The sequence below is a fragment of the Eucyclogobius newberryi genome, unplaced genomic scaffold (assembly GCF_026437365.1).
Source record: "Eucyclogobius newberryi isolate DKJ021-1_F unplaced genomic scaffold, fEucNew1.0.hap1 SCAF_11, whole genome shotgun sequence".
Taxonomy (NCBI): domain Eukaryota; kingdom Metazoa; phylum Chordata; class Actinopteri; order Gobiiformes; family Gobiidae; genus Eucyclogobius; species Eucyclogobius newberryi.
In genome coordinates this window covers 29,366,392-29,383,583 of record NW_027315735.1, presented here as the reverse complement: position 1 = coordinate 29,383,583, position 17,192 = coordinate 29,366,392, and the positions used below count along the sequence as shown (strand labels likewise).

Here is a 17,192-nt window from a genome sequence, read left to right as displayed (position 1 = left end):
CGCCCCGTTTTTCTGACACGCCCGGGGGTTTTTTTTTTTCCATTAATAAACAATGATTCATAAGTTTGCGACGCGCGTAAATAGTTTCCAGTTGGCGTTGACGTATAGTGCCAAGTGAAACATAAAAGCGTGGTCTGGTTTAATTGCAAACGCGCCGACCACAACCGGATCTTCCTGCTACGACGATAATTACCCTCAACCGTTCAAACGTGTGAAAGCCAAAACGACATTTGGATTCTGCCGTTGTCACGATTGCCAAACGTTTCAGACTCTTAGTTCGATACGAGCGAGCGTTTGATGCCGCGATGATGAGATAAGATAAAAACAAGACAAAAGACTGACGTTTTCGATGCAAAATAGCAATAAAAGTGGTTTTATTCTAGTTCTGATGAAGCTAAAATGACACATTTTGCACGATTCTTGTGGTTTTTCTTGTATCGATACAAATTTTAGCATCGATTAGTGCCAGATTTGTCTTTTTTTCCTACAAACAAAGAGAACAGTTTCTTATTTCTTCGCAGTCCGTCAACATTCGAGTTGTGGACAGTGAATAAACGTCTTCACTCCGCTGTTTATTCATGCATTTATTCATGTTTTGCTTCTCACATCTGCGCGGTTTCATTCTGCTTATCGTGGCGGTGGCGTAAAGAAAGTATCATCGTTTAATTATTGCAATATTTTCCGAGGCAATCCATCACACCGCACCGCACCCGGAGCCAAAATCTGGATCAGAACAGCTATTTTATATTCTGGATACTTGAGAAAATGGCAGAAACGAGACTATTTAGTCATGATAATAATAATAATAACCAGCTGCAGACGTAACAATGCTGTAGATCAATGGAAAAGTACCATGTTGGTTTACTTGTCAAGAGAGAAGAGTGAATCATTTTTGTCTTTTTGCCTTAATGCTAACCTTACAAACTCTTGAATTAATTTACTCCCTCTTCTGCTCTCAAAAGTGTAAAAAAGTCAACGTGGGCGCTCCGGCGACGCCTGCAATACTTACATAAAGAAATAACACGTAACACCCCGGATCAGTACAAAACAGCCATTTATTTTCACTAATATAATAAAGTTAAACAAAAAGAGCACTAACACGTCGTAAACATCAAAACAACAATGTCTTTCGGTTATTTTAAACACACAACATCTCGACCTTGGCACGGGAAAACGATCACGATGGAAGCACGGCACGCGGTATTATGATATCATAGGTCATTAACGATACAGAAATGAGCTAAATTAGCGGTTGGTCGAGTTTTCTTGGCGCCCGTCCTCCGCAGACACGGTTAGGAAGTCCTTTTACGGAGGTCGTACGTACTACATTTGAAACACGTCCTATTTTAAGCACTGGTAAAAACAGAATGAGATCAGCCACGGACAAAAGGGCAGCTACGTGTTTGATCGAAGGGGGGGGGGGGGTCCCGCGGGGCGTTCAAGCGCAGCCAGGGAGCGACGGTAAATGTACCTGGCCAGCCTCGGATCTGCTGGTTCCGGGCCGTTCCCCCCCGTCGCGAGGCCGCCGCCCCTGACGCCGCCGCCGCCCCTGACGCTGCCGCCCCTGACGCTGCCGCCCCTGACGCTGCCGCCCCTGACGACGCTCCAGAGCTCTACTCGTCCGGCTTCCTCTTGGGCTTCTTCGGGTTACGGGAGCGGCTCTTGGCCTTGCACAGCGGGCAGATGGGCGCGTTGCGGTGGATCTGCTGGTGGCACGATAAGCAAGCCTGGGGAAAAATGGGATGAAATGAAGAAGTGCTTTAGGCAGCGTCACAGCATCACGGCGCTGTGTTTGGGCCTCGTCAAAGTGGGGATTTTTCTTGTATTATTCAAGGGTCCGGTGACTAATTGTGAGTTTATGCATTTTCATTTTGGATATTTCTTATGAATTTACAGTTTGATGATACCAATACTGCAAGAATGGTCTTGTTTCACTTCTCTAAATACAAAATACAATCTAAAAAATTATTCACTAATGTTCTACAAACAAAAAGCTTATATTATTGACAAAAAAAGTCAAAGTAATTAACACAATTATGTGCTGAAACAATATTTTTTTATATAATCTATTTATTTTATTTTTATTTATTTTATTTTTATTTATTTTATTTATTTTATTTATTTTATTTATTTTATTTATTTTATTTATTTTATTTATTTTATTTATTTTATTTATTTTATTCATTTTATCTATTTTATCTATTTTATGTATTCTATTTATTTTATTTATTCTATTCATTAATCATACACAATTTTGGCATCGCAATTTATTTTATTTTTTATTTATTTATTTCTGGCGCGTCTTTTTATAACCGCGGCTTCTCACGGCGCCCATCTCGCCAGCGCCGGACCCTGTTTTTGTCCAAGCCAAACATAAGCACATGGGAGCAGAAAAAAAAGAATCTCACAAGATCATTTTCCCCGTGCGTGCACAATCTTGTTGCAACCTAATCCTGCGAGATCTTGTGGCGTGAGATCTTGTCCCATCCCTAATGGTTTACCAAATCATGTTCTGCCAAAAAATGCAATTTTCCCACCCCGAAAATGGAACAAATGGTCAATCGTGTTACTTCTCTGAGTCGTCACGTGTAAATATTGCTATAAAACGCATGTGATTATGATACGGTTGGAGGTAGCTGTGGCCGATATGCTGTTTCCATCACAATTCATGCCATTAGTATCGTTTTATATGCTATTAAGAAGTGGCTAAAGCCGTCTGCTGCATCTCAATTGGTCAGTTCCGCCTGTCACTCACTCGGAGCGTGGCCAACGGGAGCCGTAGGCGGGGGGAAAGGTGCCTGTGCTTGAACATAGAGCTGTATTTAAATAGAAAGGCGCTGGATCATATCTCTTCTCTCATATCTGGTCCCCGAAAGCTCACTTAAGTAGCCGTGCTTAGTAAAGTGCCTCTAGCAGTCTTAGCTCTGTTTGCAAACTAGGTGTGACTTTGGTGAAGATCCTGAGGAGTGTCGAGCGTTGAACCCAAAAGGAGGATGTTTCTTGAGCCGATAATGCCTCGTGATTGTCTATTGAATCAACACATGAGAGGCTCGTTATGTTGTGATGCAAGTGATATTTCGGGAGGCGGCCGTCCAGTTTGGGCAGTGTTGTCGATACAGTTTGGGTGTTTTAGGTTTCAGAGGAGCCAATACGAGTGTTTCCTTCAATGTTTTTATGATAATTATCGATAAACGTAACATTTTATTCGATTGAACTACGGGCGTGGTCACACTTTCCTCATCAAAACCCAAAAATGAACCTGAAATGAAGGACTGGAACAGGATTTTCGGAACAAATGGGGAAGTACCGTGTGTACTATTGAGCCACATGTGTACTGTATGTGTACTATATGTACCGTGAGGGTCATGTCGAATGATTTTATATTTTATTTAGCGCTTCTTGGTTGACTGAAACATGCCCTGTGCATCGATTCATTGACATATAAATACATCTATGATTAATTTGGAACCAAAAAAACAAGACAGAAGTTTATTCAAGAACTATTTATGCAAAGAAGTTCTAGTAAACTGACTGTATTTGTATATTTGAAAAAAAAAGAGAGCTTCATCTGAACCGTTCACTGCTAAAACTCAAACTTCACTAACTTCACGCCTTCAATTTCCTGCTGTTGTTTCAAATCATTAGTCGATTAATGAAGATTTTGGTTGACAAAGACATGACCAGTTAATCGACTAAACGACAGCTCTTTGTATTGATCTCTCGTGATTAATCATAGTTCTTTTGCCTGTCCAGAATGGTATCAGTCTGTATTTTCATAGAGATCTAAATCAGTCTGGTTCAGTCGTCGACTTCAGGTGATTGACAGGTGGATTGGATATTCAGGGACGCGCATGGTCCGTCCGTGTCAAGACAAACACGGCTGCGGACCAGGAAAAACCACCTCATCGAAAAACATTGTGGATTCCTGCAGAATGGATGAGCGAAGCACTAAACCCCGTTAATCTGAAGTGAGGGAAGTTTATTTTCTGTTCTAAATGCCGGACGGCCGACGAGCTTCAGTTTCACGCGGAAATAAACAAATCTGATGTCGAGGCCGTGACCGTAATCGCTCACGCTTCATAAATAATTGAATCTGCGTGTGTTCTGTGGATCCCAGACCGTTCTTTACCTTCATGGGCGGGGGCTGCTGCCTGAAGGTGGCGGTCTGGCGGGCGTCTTGCTTCCTGGAGACCTGGAGCTGTTGCGCGGCGGCCGCTGCAGCCGCCAGGGACTCCGGGATGGCGGGCTCGTGCGGCTCCTTCTGCCACTCTGCCTTTTGCTTCTCGAAGTAACTGCATACAAACACACACACAAACACACACACGCCGTGCTGTGATTCTTATTCAGAGCTGACGAATCATATCACAGTCAGAGATTATCCCAACAGGGGCTCGTGTTGTTGTGCGGTGTCAAAAACGAACACAAAAGAAACTCAATCTGCACGTCTGTTTGAGGGAGGAACTCAAACGTGGGAGTACAATGTAAAGTCTGTGTGTGTGTGTGTGTTAGCGTGTGTGTGTTACCGTGTGTGTGTTAGCGTGTGTGTGTGTGTTAGCGTGTGCATGTGTGTGTGTTAGCGTGTGCATGTGTGTGTGTGTTAGTGTGTGTGTGTGCATGTGCTTGTGTGTGTGCATGTGTGTGCGTGTTAGTGTGTGTGTGTGCATGTGCTTGTGTGTGTGCATGTGTGCATGTGTGTGCGTGTTAGTGTGTGTGTGTGCATGTGCTTGTGTGTGTGCATGTGTGTGCGTGTTAGCGTGTGCATGTGTGTGTGTTAGCGTGTGCATGTGTGTGCGTGTTAGTGTGTGTGTGTGCATGTGCTTGTGTGTGTGCATGTGTGCATGTGTGTGCGTGTTAGTGTGTGTGTGTGCATGTGCTTGTGTGTGTTCATGTGTGTGCGTGTTAGTGTGTGTGTGTGTGCATGTGCATGTGTGTGTGTTAGCGTGTGCATGTGTGTGCGTGTTAGTGTGTGTGTGTGCATGTGCTTGTGTGTGTGCATGTGTGCATGTGTGTGCGTGTTAGTGTGTGTGTGTGCATGTGCTTGTGTGTGTTCATGTGTGTGCGTGTTAGTGTGTGTGTGTGTGCATGTGCTTGTGTGTGTGCATGTGTGTTAGCGTGTGTGTGTGCATGTGCGTGTGTGCGTGTGCATGTGTGTGCGTGTGTGTGTGCATGTGTGTGCGTGTGTGTGTGCGTGCATGTGAGTGTGTGTGCGTGTGTGTGCATGTGTGTGTGTGCGTGTGTGCATGTGTGTGTGTGTGTGTGTGTGTGCATGTGTGCATGTGCGTGGGCGTTGTGGCCTTCATGCTTTAATTGGCTTATTCCCAAACAAAGAGGGAAGATAAGGATATCGACTTTCATTACACTCCCCAGTTTCTCCTAAAATAGTTTGCAAGCATTTCAATATCGGGAGTGATGTTTACTATTCAATTGCGGCCTTAATCCTTAAAGCTAATAAAGCTTAGTCAACATGCGGGGAATTCAAAGTCAAAGAAACATCATCTCGCACTTGTCCAAACATCGGGTAATATTTCCGCCCGGGTTTTCGTCCCGTGGTGCGGCGTCGGGAGTGCTCGTTTTGCACCAATACTGTATGTCGCTTTGGCGGGATGTCGAGGTGTGATTTAATTTTTGTGTACACTGCTCGCACCTCGCGGGGACAATTACAATGGAAGATGTAAAAAGGAAGAAAAAGACTCCGGGATTACTTCTGCGACGCGGTGAGAGGACGACAAAGCGCTGAGAAGTTACAACTTTTTTTTCATTTTCTCCAGTCTGAAAGTGCCTTCCACCAACAAGGTCATCCGAGAACCCCCCTGCTTAAGCGCAAATCATCTTTACTTCAAATACCGTATCTTCTGAACTATAAGTCGCACCTTTTTTCATAGTTTTGGCCGGGGTGTGATATACTTATATTTATACTTATATACTTATACTCCGGAGCGACTTATATGTGATATTATTTGTTATTTTCACACTTGCAACCACATTTCATACTCCAGTGCGACTTATATATGTTTTTTTCTTCTCTATTATGCATTTTTTGGCTGGTGCGACTTATACTCAGGAAAATACAGTACATTGTCAACGTCGTCAAAGTCGAGACGATTTTTTAGTTACAGCAAATGGCCTGAAGTGGAATAATGATCCAATTAAAGTTTATACTACTACTGCAGTAACACTACAACTGCTACAAATACTAATCATTCCACTTAGTCGCATATTATTTGTTAAAAAATCGAATCTTTGTGGAAACTTTATTTTGCTTGCATGTTTTCCTCGATATCATTACTAGCGCTGTCACTTACGAGACATTTTAAATACATTATCAGCCAAATACTGTATTGTTCGGACTATAAGTCGCACCAGCCAAAAAAAAATGCATAATAGAGAGTATGCACTGGAGTATGAAATGCGATTGCAAGTGTGAAAATAACAAATAATATCACATATAAGTCGCTTCGGAGTATAAGTATATAAGTATAAATATAAGTCGCACCCCAGCCAAAACTATGAAAAAAGGTGCGACTTACAGTCCGGAAAATACGGTAAATGGTTGAAATGTGCGCTTTGAGAAAGAAATATTTACAAATGAGGCGTATTATTGCAGAAAATCTCAAATTATTTATCATTTTGTGATATTTTGAGTGAATAAAGCCACTGTCTGCGTTATAAAAGCACTTTTCGCATGCTATTTTCAGAGTTTGATTGCGGTTATGCGGTTGGCTTGCCACAATTAGCTGTTGGACGTTGAAAAAAAATATATATCTTTGTAGTAGAAACTTGACACAGTTCCCGCACTTGAGCCAACGTTTGCTGTATCACTGCTACTGTTTGCAAGTTTTTCCGCGAGATAAAGCAAATATTATTACACACACGGGCCTGAGTGTTTCAAGTGTTTCCATTGGCAGTTGTTGTCGTAAAAAGTGAAAGGAAGCTAAGAACACAAGTCCACAAAGTTGTTCTAGTGTACAGAGCAATTAAAGGAGACAGGCAGCGGGCACGCCACTCCGCTCCGTCTCTTTTATGGCCACTATAAAACCAGGGTCACATTACTTTGATTCCTGACTGAAGTTTGAACTCTGGAGTGGGGCGCAAAAAAAAAAAAGAAAAAAAAAAGGAAAACATGTTGACGACAAGCTAATGAATCACAATTTGACCTTGACACCGGAGCTACGCGACCGCCCAATCCAGAGGTTTCTCCAGGGGGGCGGTCGCCGGGCCAAAACCCGCCGGCTGACGCTTTCTTCACCAATAAAACCACGCACGGCGATAATCTGCGTCATTCGCCGCCACCATCATCACCGCCGCTATTTATGCGATCCGGTGCTAGAGTTACATTACCTCGCGTCATTTCATGTAGACGCGCCGCGGCTTGGCATATTTGCAGCCGGGCGTGGCGTACGTGTTCGCCCAGGCGGCAGCTCCGTTGGCCACTTGGCACAGTTGCCCGAGTCGTTTTTCGAGGTTTTCGGGAAAATAGAGACGGCCCAGGTTAAGAAAAAGACCGGGGCGGTTTATTGGTGCGTTTATTTGGCTGTAAAATGCTCAAAATAAAGCAATATATACGGTGAGGTCGTCTCATGCAACCGTTTGACTTCATCCAAACTGCTATTGTGACTTGATTACTGAGAAATGCATGTACTGTATTTTCCGGACTATAAGTCGCACCTTTTTTCATAGTTTTGGCCGGGGTGCGACTTATATTTATACTTATATACTCATACTCTGGAGCAACGTGTATGTGATATTATCTGTTATTTTCACACTTGCAACCGCATTTCATACTCCAGTGCGACTTAAACATGTTTTTTTCTTCTCTATGATGCACTTTTTGGCTGGTGAGACTTATACTCCGGTGCGACTTATAGTCCGGAAAATACGGTATCTTCCTAATACAAAATTGCAGGCGTTAAAAATATATATATATATTCAGGATAAGAAATATATTTACTATTCAATTCAAGTTTGTTTTTTTACAGCATATTTAAATCATAAATGTCACTGTGAAATATACAAAAGCTGCACGGTATAACTCAAAAGTATGAGAATAAAACCAAACGGGTCTAACAGACATTTCTTAACAGGCAAAATGTGGGAAAAAGCAGCCTTATTCAGTCAATATAAACTAGCCTTGATTTAGCCTTGGTTTTGTCTCTATTATGTTATTTGGACATGGTTCCACTAAAACAGAGGTGTCCAAACCTTTTTCACTGAGGGCCACATTTTGGTGTTTTGATGAGCCTCCACACCTTTAATAAGGCTTGAAACATTGATATGTGGTCTGTATCTTATCAAAATGTGTGTTATTTAGGTTATCGTCGCAATTTTTTTCCAATTTTACAGTAAAAAGTTATATTTTTTGTTGTTTGGGCCATTTTAGCTGGAAGCCTGAGGGCCGCATTTGACCCTCGGGCCATAGTTTGGACATCCCCCAACTAAAACATTGAGGCATGACCATAATTGGTAACAATTTCAGTTGTTAATTGAACTGAAATGATCAAAAAGTACTATTGAACTATTGCAATGATCTCAAAATCGCAGTACGTGACAGCCACATTTCAGATATCTCGCAGCGCTAAAAATACGACAAAATATCATGGCCTTTCTAAACGATATAACAAATTGTACATGGATATTGTGCACGGATATAACCGGTAGAGTTGCAGTTGCTGGCGCAGCCCGGGCGAGAGCATAAAGGCATGTTCTGGTGCATCGCTCCGCGAGGCCGGACCTGGCCGCGACCACGACAAATGACAAACGCTATCATCAGACACTCGACTTATATTTTGTGAATGCTTGTGCCACTCGCGGGGCTTAACTGTAGGTCATCCGCTAATGGTGAGGTGAGAGGGCGCCGCGGGTTACTGAATACACGTCCTGTGTCGCAACGCTCTCGGTTAATGGTTTTCGTGGCTCGTTCGTCTCCTCCCGGTGCGTTCGAACAATGATTGGAAAATGTCTACTTTGGGATTTCGAAATGGGAATTCAGCTGTCTCTGATCGTCCAACATATGTGTGGGTCTCTTAAATTAAGTTAAGAGGTTTATAGTCGGTCCTCTGTTAGTAAAAGCATGTGGTTTGTTGCAGATTTCATGCTTTGGAAGAAGGAATTATGTTTTATGTTTGTTGTTTTAAGCAGTAATTATTGAAAGTTTGTCTCATGTTCGTAACTTTTATATCGGAAGCCATTCAAGTGCAATACTGTCATAAACATGTGGAATATTGTCATAATCATGTGGAATACTGTCATAAACATGTGCAATACTGTCATAAACATGTGCAATACTGTCATAAACATGTGCAATACTGTCATAAACATGTGGAATACTGTCATAATCATGTGGAATACTGTCATAATCATGTGCAATACTGTCATAAACATGTGGAATATTGTCATAATCATGTGCAATACTGTCATAAACATGTGGAATATTGTCATAATCATGTGGAATACTGTCATAAACATGTGCAATACTGTCATAAACATGTGGAATATTGTCATAATCATGTGGAATACTGTCATAAACATGTGCAATACTGTCATAAACATGTGGAATATTGTCATAATCATGTGGAATACTGTCATAAACATGTGCAATACTGTCATAAACATGTGCAATACTGTCATAAACATGTGGAATACTGTCATAATCATGTGCAATACTGTCATAATCATGTGGAATACTGTCATAAACATGTGCAATACTGTCATAAACATGTGCAATACTGTCATAAACATGTGGAATACTATCATAATCATGTGCAATACTGTCATAAACATGTGGAATACTGTCATAATCATGTGCAATACTGTCATAAACATGTGCAAATCTGTCATAAACATGTGGAATACTGTCATAAACATGTGCAATACTGTCATAAACATGTGCAATACTGTCATAAACATGTGCAATACTGTCATAAACATGTGCAATACTGTCAAATATGTGCAATACTATCATAATCCTGTGCAATACTGTCATAATCACGTGCAATACTGTCATAAACATGTGGAATACTGTCATAATCATGTGCAATACTGTCATAAACATGTGGAATACTGTCATAAACATGTGCAATACTGTCATAATCATGTGCAATACTGTCATAGACATGTGCAATACTGTCATTAACACGTGGAATACTGTCATAATCATGTGCAATACTGTCATAAACATGTGCAATACTGTCATAAACACGTGCAATACTGTCATAAACATGTGGAATACTGTCATAATCATGTGCAATACTGTCATAAACATGTGGAATACTGTCATAAACATGTGCAATACTGTCATAATCATGTGCAATACTGTCATAAACATGTGCAATACCGTCATTAACACGTGGAATACTGTCATAATCATGTGCAATACTGTCATAATCATGTGCAATACTGTCATAAACATGTGCAATACTGTGACGTAATGGCAATCATCCTGGTGCAATATTTTCTGTCCATATAACAGGTGTTTACACCTGTTATATGGACAGAAATAAGTGGTATTGTTATTAGGGGTATAAGACGTTTTTTAAAAATATATATATTATTATTATACTTTTGTGCCTAATCTGTTTATGTGCCTAATCTGTGTTGCGACATTTGAATTTCCCCATTGTGAGACACATAAAGGTTATCTTATCTTATCTTTATAAGGACAAAAAAAAATCATGATGGTGGATAATTATTTTGTTGCTTGGCTCTAATTGAACCAAACTTGTTGAGACTGGTAAGATAACAAATATAAGAGAATGTTAAGAAAACAATTAAACACTCTCTTTTAGTTAAATTGTAGTTTGGACTTGGGTAAACCAGGAGTGTGTGGTGTTTAGGTTTAGGTCTAGTTTAGACACAGCAGTGACGACAATGCCTTAATATTTTAATTATGTACTTTTAAACCTGTTTTATATGTAATTCATTTCATAACTATTATTGTGATGTCAGTGTTGGCGCAGCAATTATTGGCCTCTTTTTTTCCCCTGACGTAATGGAAGGAGTTACTCGATAAGGAGCAAACAAAACAAAACAAAACCGTTCTACATGTTCTGTCCAGTGGGAAATACACCTCTGTAGTGTTTATTGTACAGCAGTGAGACAATGTGGTGTATAGAGTTGTAGCCATCTCCCCTGCTGACCACGTTTCAAAACTCCACGTGGACTGAAGCGCTGCGATTTGCCACAGCTTGGCTTCGGCTCTCACTGGTCTACCTGCTGCATGCCCCGCCCCCCACGATTCATTTGATTTGACACAATTCATCAGCAGCAAGTGAACAGCGACAGGTGAACAATGGCCCTGTGTGGAGGGTGGAGGCGACACATCTGCCCAGTATAATTATAACAGCAGTGGAAAATAATTGTTTGTCCTCATATTATACAAAATCAGCACTAGTCAGTAGGATGTGACACAAAATGCATCCAAAACTCACCAAAATCCACCAAATACTGTTTTGTGGAAAAATGTCCTCCCAACACTTTTCTAAATGGTCTTTTAGCATTACCGTATTTTCCGGACTATAAGTCGCACCAGCCAAAAAATGCTTAATAGAGAAGAAAAAAACTTATAACATAACATATAAGTTGTACTGGAGTATGAAATGTGTGAAAATAACAAATAATACACATATAAGTCGCTTCCGGACTATATAAGTTGCACCTTTTTTCATAGTTTTGGTCGGGGTGCGACTTATACTTATATCTATACTTATATACTTATACTCCGGAGCGACTTATATGCGATATTATTTGTTACTTTCACACTTGCAACCGCATTTCATACTCCAGTGCGACTTATCTATGTTTTATTCTTCTCTGTTATGCATTTTTTGGCTGGTGCGACTTATACTCCGGAAATTACGGTATTTGTAATTGTGAATTTTGACAACCATGTATCAAACTGTACGCCTCAACAGCATGTCTCAAGTTAAAAATAGACTGCAAAGTAATCGGGCGACGTTAATGTGCTGTGTTAAGTGCTAGATGGTGCGTTAAGGCTGGTTAAACTTTATAGTCGGGCCTGCGTCCTGACCTGTTCTGACGTGCACCGACGCAGACTTAAACCCTTTGAGCTGCCGTGGAGTAAATCATGGCCTGGGAGCGCTGATGAATTCAATGTCTGTGTATTTATTTACTAGGACAAAAAACAATCATATTAGACCCTGTGCGCATGTCTCTGCTGACCTTTATCAAGCTGTCCCGAGCCCTTTTTAGTAAGTTGCCCGTATAGTCTCTGTGGATAAACCGATCGGTCCTCGCTGCACTTTGATGCCTTTTGACCGAGTTGCGCGTACGCAGGCACAGCGAGCGTTCTGATTGGCCGCCTGGTGCGTCGCAGGAGTCATGCGGCACCTCTGAGTTGATTTGACGCTCGAGTAGCCCACCGCTGTCATGGACGATTATGTAAATGATGACTCAGGGGGGGGGGACAGTTAACACCGCCGGGTACTGCAACTAACATATACTCCTTCCTCTAAACTAGGGTGTGTTAGTTTCAGTGTATTTAGATATTTCAGCCAGTCTCCTTACCACCGCCGATGTGTCAGAACTGAAGAAACTACAGTATTTTCCGGACTATAACTTACACCTTTTTTCATAGTTTTGGCCGGTGTGCGACTTATACTTCAGAGCGACTTATGTGTGATATTATTTGTTATTTTCACACTGACAACCACAAGAGGGCGCTCTAGGCTCTAAGCAACGCAGAAGAAGAATCAGCACTTCTTCTACCTCCGGAGTTTGGGGAGTTGTTTAGAAGTGACACAGAGAAAGAATTCAATGGATTTAGTGATTTGGGGTAAAACTGATGCTTTGGTAAACTTGTTAGCATGTTCTTTATGCTATAGTTATCTGAATAACTGTTCATATGTTACGTTAACATACCAGACACTTACCACAGTTCTGTCCGTGCGTCATGTAGCTGAAGGTGCTACGTTAGCATACGTACACCTATTCACCATGTTCTCTAATCTGTTATTATTCTAAATTGCATTTCAAGATGAAATGTCTGTTCTTGGTCTTGGATTTTATCAAATAAATTTCCCCCAAAAATGCGACTTATACACCAGTGCGACTTATGTTTTTTTCTTCTCTATTATGCATTTTTTAGCTGGATAGCTGGATTTTTTAGCCCACTCTAAAACCTCTCGTCCAGTTGACAGAACAAATCTTTTCATTTCGCCGTGTAGCGCGCCGGGACCACACCAAACTGCACCGCTGCGTCACAGAATAGCACTTACTCCAGTGAAAGCTTCTCCTCTTCCTCGTTGAGGTTGGGCAGACGGTGCAGCCCCAGAGTCATCCTCAGGGCGTCGACGTGCTCTTTCAGGGGCTTGTACTCGTCGTGGAGGCGGCGAGTGGTTTCGAGCAATTTGTTCAGATCGTTCTCAGACTGCTTGATCGTGCTCTCCATCTGTCGCACAAAAAAAGACAACGCAAGGTTTGGCAGTTATCGGCGCGACGACCGTGTCCGTTATGTCAGAGTCAAAGCGTTTTTTCGCACTTACCACATTGATGTCGGCGTGGATGAGCCTCAGCTCCTCGACGTGTGCCATCTTCTCCTGCAAGAGGAGGTCCATTTCTTGTTTGTACTCCTTCAAATGCTTTTCCTCCGACTCCAGCGACTCAAACTCGTTCTTGAGACGAGCTTTGATCTTCTGCATCTGGACGGTCTTGTTGCTGTGAGCGAACGAAGACGAAAACGCCAACCGCTTCGTTAATTCAATAAAAAACAATATTCATCACATATGTCGCAGCCTGTGGTTTCGTCTCGTAGCTCAGTGGTATATTTAGTTTAAAAACAGAATAAGTTATTAATTGCTTAGTGTATTATTTGCATTTTAAGAGGCGTTAGGAATTAGCAAAGGAAAATAATCCATCCTCAACATGTCACCTATGAACAGGAAGCTGAAACACATACATAGGCAAGTGGGTTGACAATAATAGCCTATTTCAGCCAGGTTGAGGCACAAAGGTGCAATAAAGACAAAAACAAAAGGTGCACTGTGTCACTTTTCATGTCAGATTTGTGAAGGTGCCGCTGCAGAACCTTCAGGCGTTCAGTCGATTAATCGGTCGATGGCGTCTTGGTCGAAAGATTATTAGGATTTGTACGGGACGACACCAGAAAGTACCAGATATGGAGCAAATTAGTTGTATTTTTTAGTATTCATTATAATTATAAAAAGGCAGATTAAACTTGTGTTTCACATGATTACTCACAATCACATGTCGTGGCTTTTTTGAGCGCATTTTGGATCAGATACAAAAGGATATGCAATGGCGCCGAGAGAGCTGGCCACGCCCCCTTTTTAGTCAGCTAACTGATTGACAGGACGTGTCTTGAGTTGAGCGAGAATCTCTTTAGTCGACTACAGCCCCGGACTGTTAGAAAGCGTGTTCTTTAAGGCATTTTGTTTTCAAACTAGGGGAGTTTTTTCCAGTGATCACATTAAATCCTAAAAAATAACAAACACATGGAAAAGTTGCTTCACCAAACTGTAGCTCGTGATAACTCTGTTCTGCCTCAGTGCGCTCAAATTGTTACCAGAAGTCAAAACAGAATTAGTAGGTCATTTGTCCCGATTGTTCTCCATAGTGTTGCATTGACGGGCGGGTCAAATGCAGGGCATAAATGTATTTACGGGGTCAATAAAGTGTTGACCTTAACCTTGGACTGGCGGTTTTCTTTATTGTTTGTATAATTGAATACAGACATTTTCGTCCTGGCGATGAAAGAGGAATTACACCGACGCTAATGCTAATGCTAACTCAAAACTGTAATGAATAAATAAATAAAAAGCCTTTTTATGGGTTTCAGAGTGGTGAAAATGTAGCACCTTTTGCCAAAACATTTTAAGGCGACAACAACGATAATTCTGATAATCGATTAGTCTAGCGATTATTCTTTCGATTAGTAGTTTAGAACGCAAGTCTTAAACAGATATATACTGAGTTTGACCCAGATGAAGCCGTTTGAGGATCCTGGTGGAGCACATTAATTGACTAAAGAGTGTTTTCATCAAATACACAACATTTACACATTTTACGTCATATTTCAATTACGATTTTACGTCATTTTCCGGCAATTGAGGCTCAATTTGAGTCATAAAGCTTCTTTTCTCAGCTCATGTCCTGTTTTTGAACCCGTGTTTAGACAACTAACGATTATTAAATTACTACATTAGTTGACAAATATTAAAATAATCAATTCATTGTGATTAAAACGATTAACTTGTCGCAGCCCTGAAGCATTTAACTCATCACATATTTGCCTGGGCATAAATCCTAGGTAATAAAACATACATAATCATAGGTTTCAGCTTGTTGACTTTTCACGCGGCAAAAGATGGAATATCTGTTTGTCAATATTATTTGCAATGACATGTCCTAATAAAGTCTCATCATTCTTAAACTTAAGGATAAACAGGAAGCTAAAAGGGCATGAATACGACCCAAAGACACTCAAGTACCACCACAGCCTCAAAGAAACCCCGCAGTAACAGAGTAATAACCAGTTTCTCACGTGCATCTGTTCTTTCATTGATAAAAAAAAAAAAAAAAGGACAAGTATCCGCTCTGTTATTCGCCCTCTGCGTGTTTCTGACAGGGCGCTGTGTGCGTTGCTAAGTAGCTCGTAGCTTCCCCCCGCGGGTCATGGATGCCTCACATCTGGCGTGTAGCGGATGCACATCTGGACGCGGCGCATGATCTCACCGAATTCCCCTTGTCTCTCTCTCTCTCTTTCCCCCAAAACAACGCGCCGTGTTTATGCTCTTACGCAAAGGCGAACGATTAAAGAAAGGCGAGAAGAAGAAGCCACGGAAAAAGGAAAGAGGAGGCTAACTGCGGCTAGCTGCGGCTAACGCGGTAACAAAAGCCAAGTCCCGGGATAGCGCTAACTAGCTAATAACCGGCTAATAACACCGCGCCGCGTTAACGTGTTTCCGTACCGTATTTCCAGGATACTCTCCAGTTTGCACATGATTTCCTGCTCGTCCGTCATGGTTGTGGGGGGTTGTGGAAGTCGCGGCGTTTGTTGGCACGAGTCTGTGTTTTCCGTAGCGCGGGCCCGTCGGTGGTGGTCTGGCCCCCGTGTGTTGATCCAAAACACAATAGGACACATGAACGCGCAGCTGGAGCAGGGGGGGAGGTGTCACGTGACCGCGCTCGCTTTTACGTGCGCCCGCGTGCGTGCGTGCGTGCTTACGTGAGTCCCCCGTGTCAGCGCGCCTCACGAGACCGCTTTGTCCCCCCCTTCCCACGGGGCCCCCGCGGCACATAGGCGCGCAGCAGGAGGGCCCCGGCGCGTGTGAGGGCCCATTTCCTCACGCGTAATGATCGCCTCCGACGGTCCCTCATCTGCCTAAAGAGTGGGTCCAGCTCGACTCAGACGGTCCCTCATCTGCCTGAAGAGTGGGTCCAGTTCGACTCAGACGGTCCCTCATCTGCCTGAAGAGTGGGTCCAGTTCGCCTCAGTCGGTCCCTCATCTGCCTGAAGAGTGGGTCCAGCTCGCCTCAGTCGGTCCCTCATCTGCCTAAAGAGTGGGTCCAGCTCGACTCAGACGGTCCCTCATCTGCCTGAAGAGTGGGTCCAGTTCGACTCAGACGGTCCCTCATCTGCCTGAAGAGTGGGTCCAGTTCGCCTCAGTCGGTCCCTCATCTGCCTGAAGAGTGGGTCCAGTTCGACTCAGACGGTCCCTCATCTGCCTGAAGAGTGGGTCCAGTTCGACTCAGACGGTCCCTCATCTGCCTGAAGAGTGGGTCCAGTTCGCCTCAGTCGGTCCCTCATCTGCCTGAAGAGTGGGTCCAGCTCGCCTCAGACGGTCCCTCATCTGCCTGAAGAGTGGGTCCAGTTCGCCTCAGTCGGTCCCTCATCTGCCTGAAGAGTGGGTCCAGCTCGCCTCAGTCGGTCCCTCATCTGCCTGAAGAGTGGGTCCAGCTCGACTCAGACGGTCCCTCATCTGCCTGAAGAGTGGGTCCAGCTCGCCTCAGACGGTCCCTCATCTGCCTGAAGAGTGGGTCCAGTTCGACTCAGACGGTCCCTCATCTGCCTGAAGAGTGGGTCCAGTTCGACTCAGACGGTCCCTCATCTGCCTGAAGAGTGGGTCCAGTTCGACTCAGACGGTCCCTCATCTGCCTGAAGAGTGGGTCCAGCTCGACTCAGACGGTCCCTCATCTGCCTGAAGAGTGGGTCCAGCTCG

At 42.9% G+C, this 17,192-nt stretch overlaps 1 protein-coding gene across 1 annotated transcript; it reads right to left on the bottom strand.

Moving 5' to 3' along the window:
- Nucleotides 1-1,282: 1,282 nt before the first annotated feature.
- Nucleotides 1,283-16,050, bottom strand: zc4h2 (zinc finger, C4H2 domain containing). The gene is made up of 5 exons (XM_072439852.1): nucleotides 15,942-16,050; nucleotides 13,497-13,668; nucleotides 13,230-13,402; nucleotides 4,130-4,292; nucleotides 1,283-1,727 (listed from the first exon to the last, which is right to left on the bottom strand). The coding sequence occupies exons 1-5, from the start codon at nucleotides 15,992-15,994 to the stop codon at nucleotides 1,614-1,616; spliced, it is 675 nt and encodes a 224-aa protein (XP_072295953.1). The 5' UTR covers nucleotides 15,995-16,050; the 3' UTR covers nucleotides 1,283-1,613.
- Nucleotides 16,051-17,192: the final 1,142 nt, after the last annotated feature.

Coding starts and splice junctions, on each gene's coding strand:
- zc4h2 (XM_072439852.1), bottom strand. CDS start 15,994: ATGACGGACGAGCAGGAAATCATGTGCAAACTGGAGAGTATCCTGGAA. Junction 13,403..13,496: donor TCCACGCCGACATCAATGTG/GTAAGTGCGAAA, acceptor TTTGTGCGACAG/ATGGAGAGCACGATCAAGCA. Junction 4,293..13,229: donor GAGGAGAAGCTTTCACTGGA/GTAAGTGCTATT, acceptor GTTTGTATGCAG/TTACTTCGAGAAGCAAAAGG.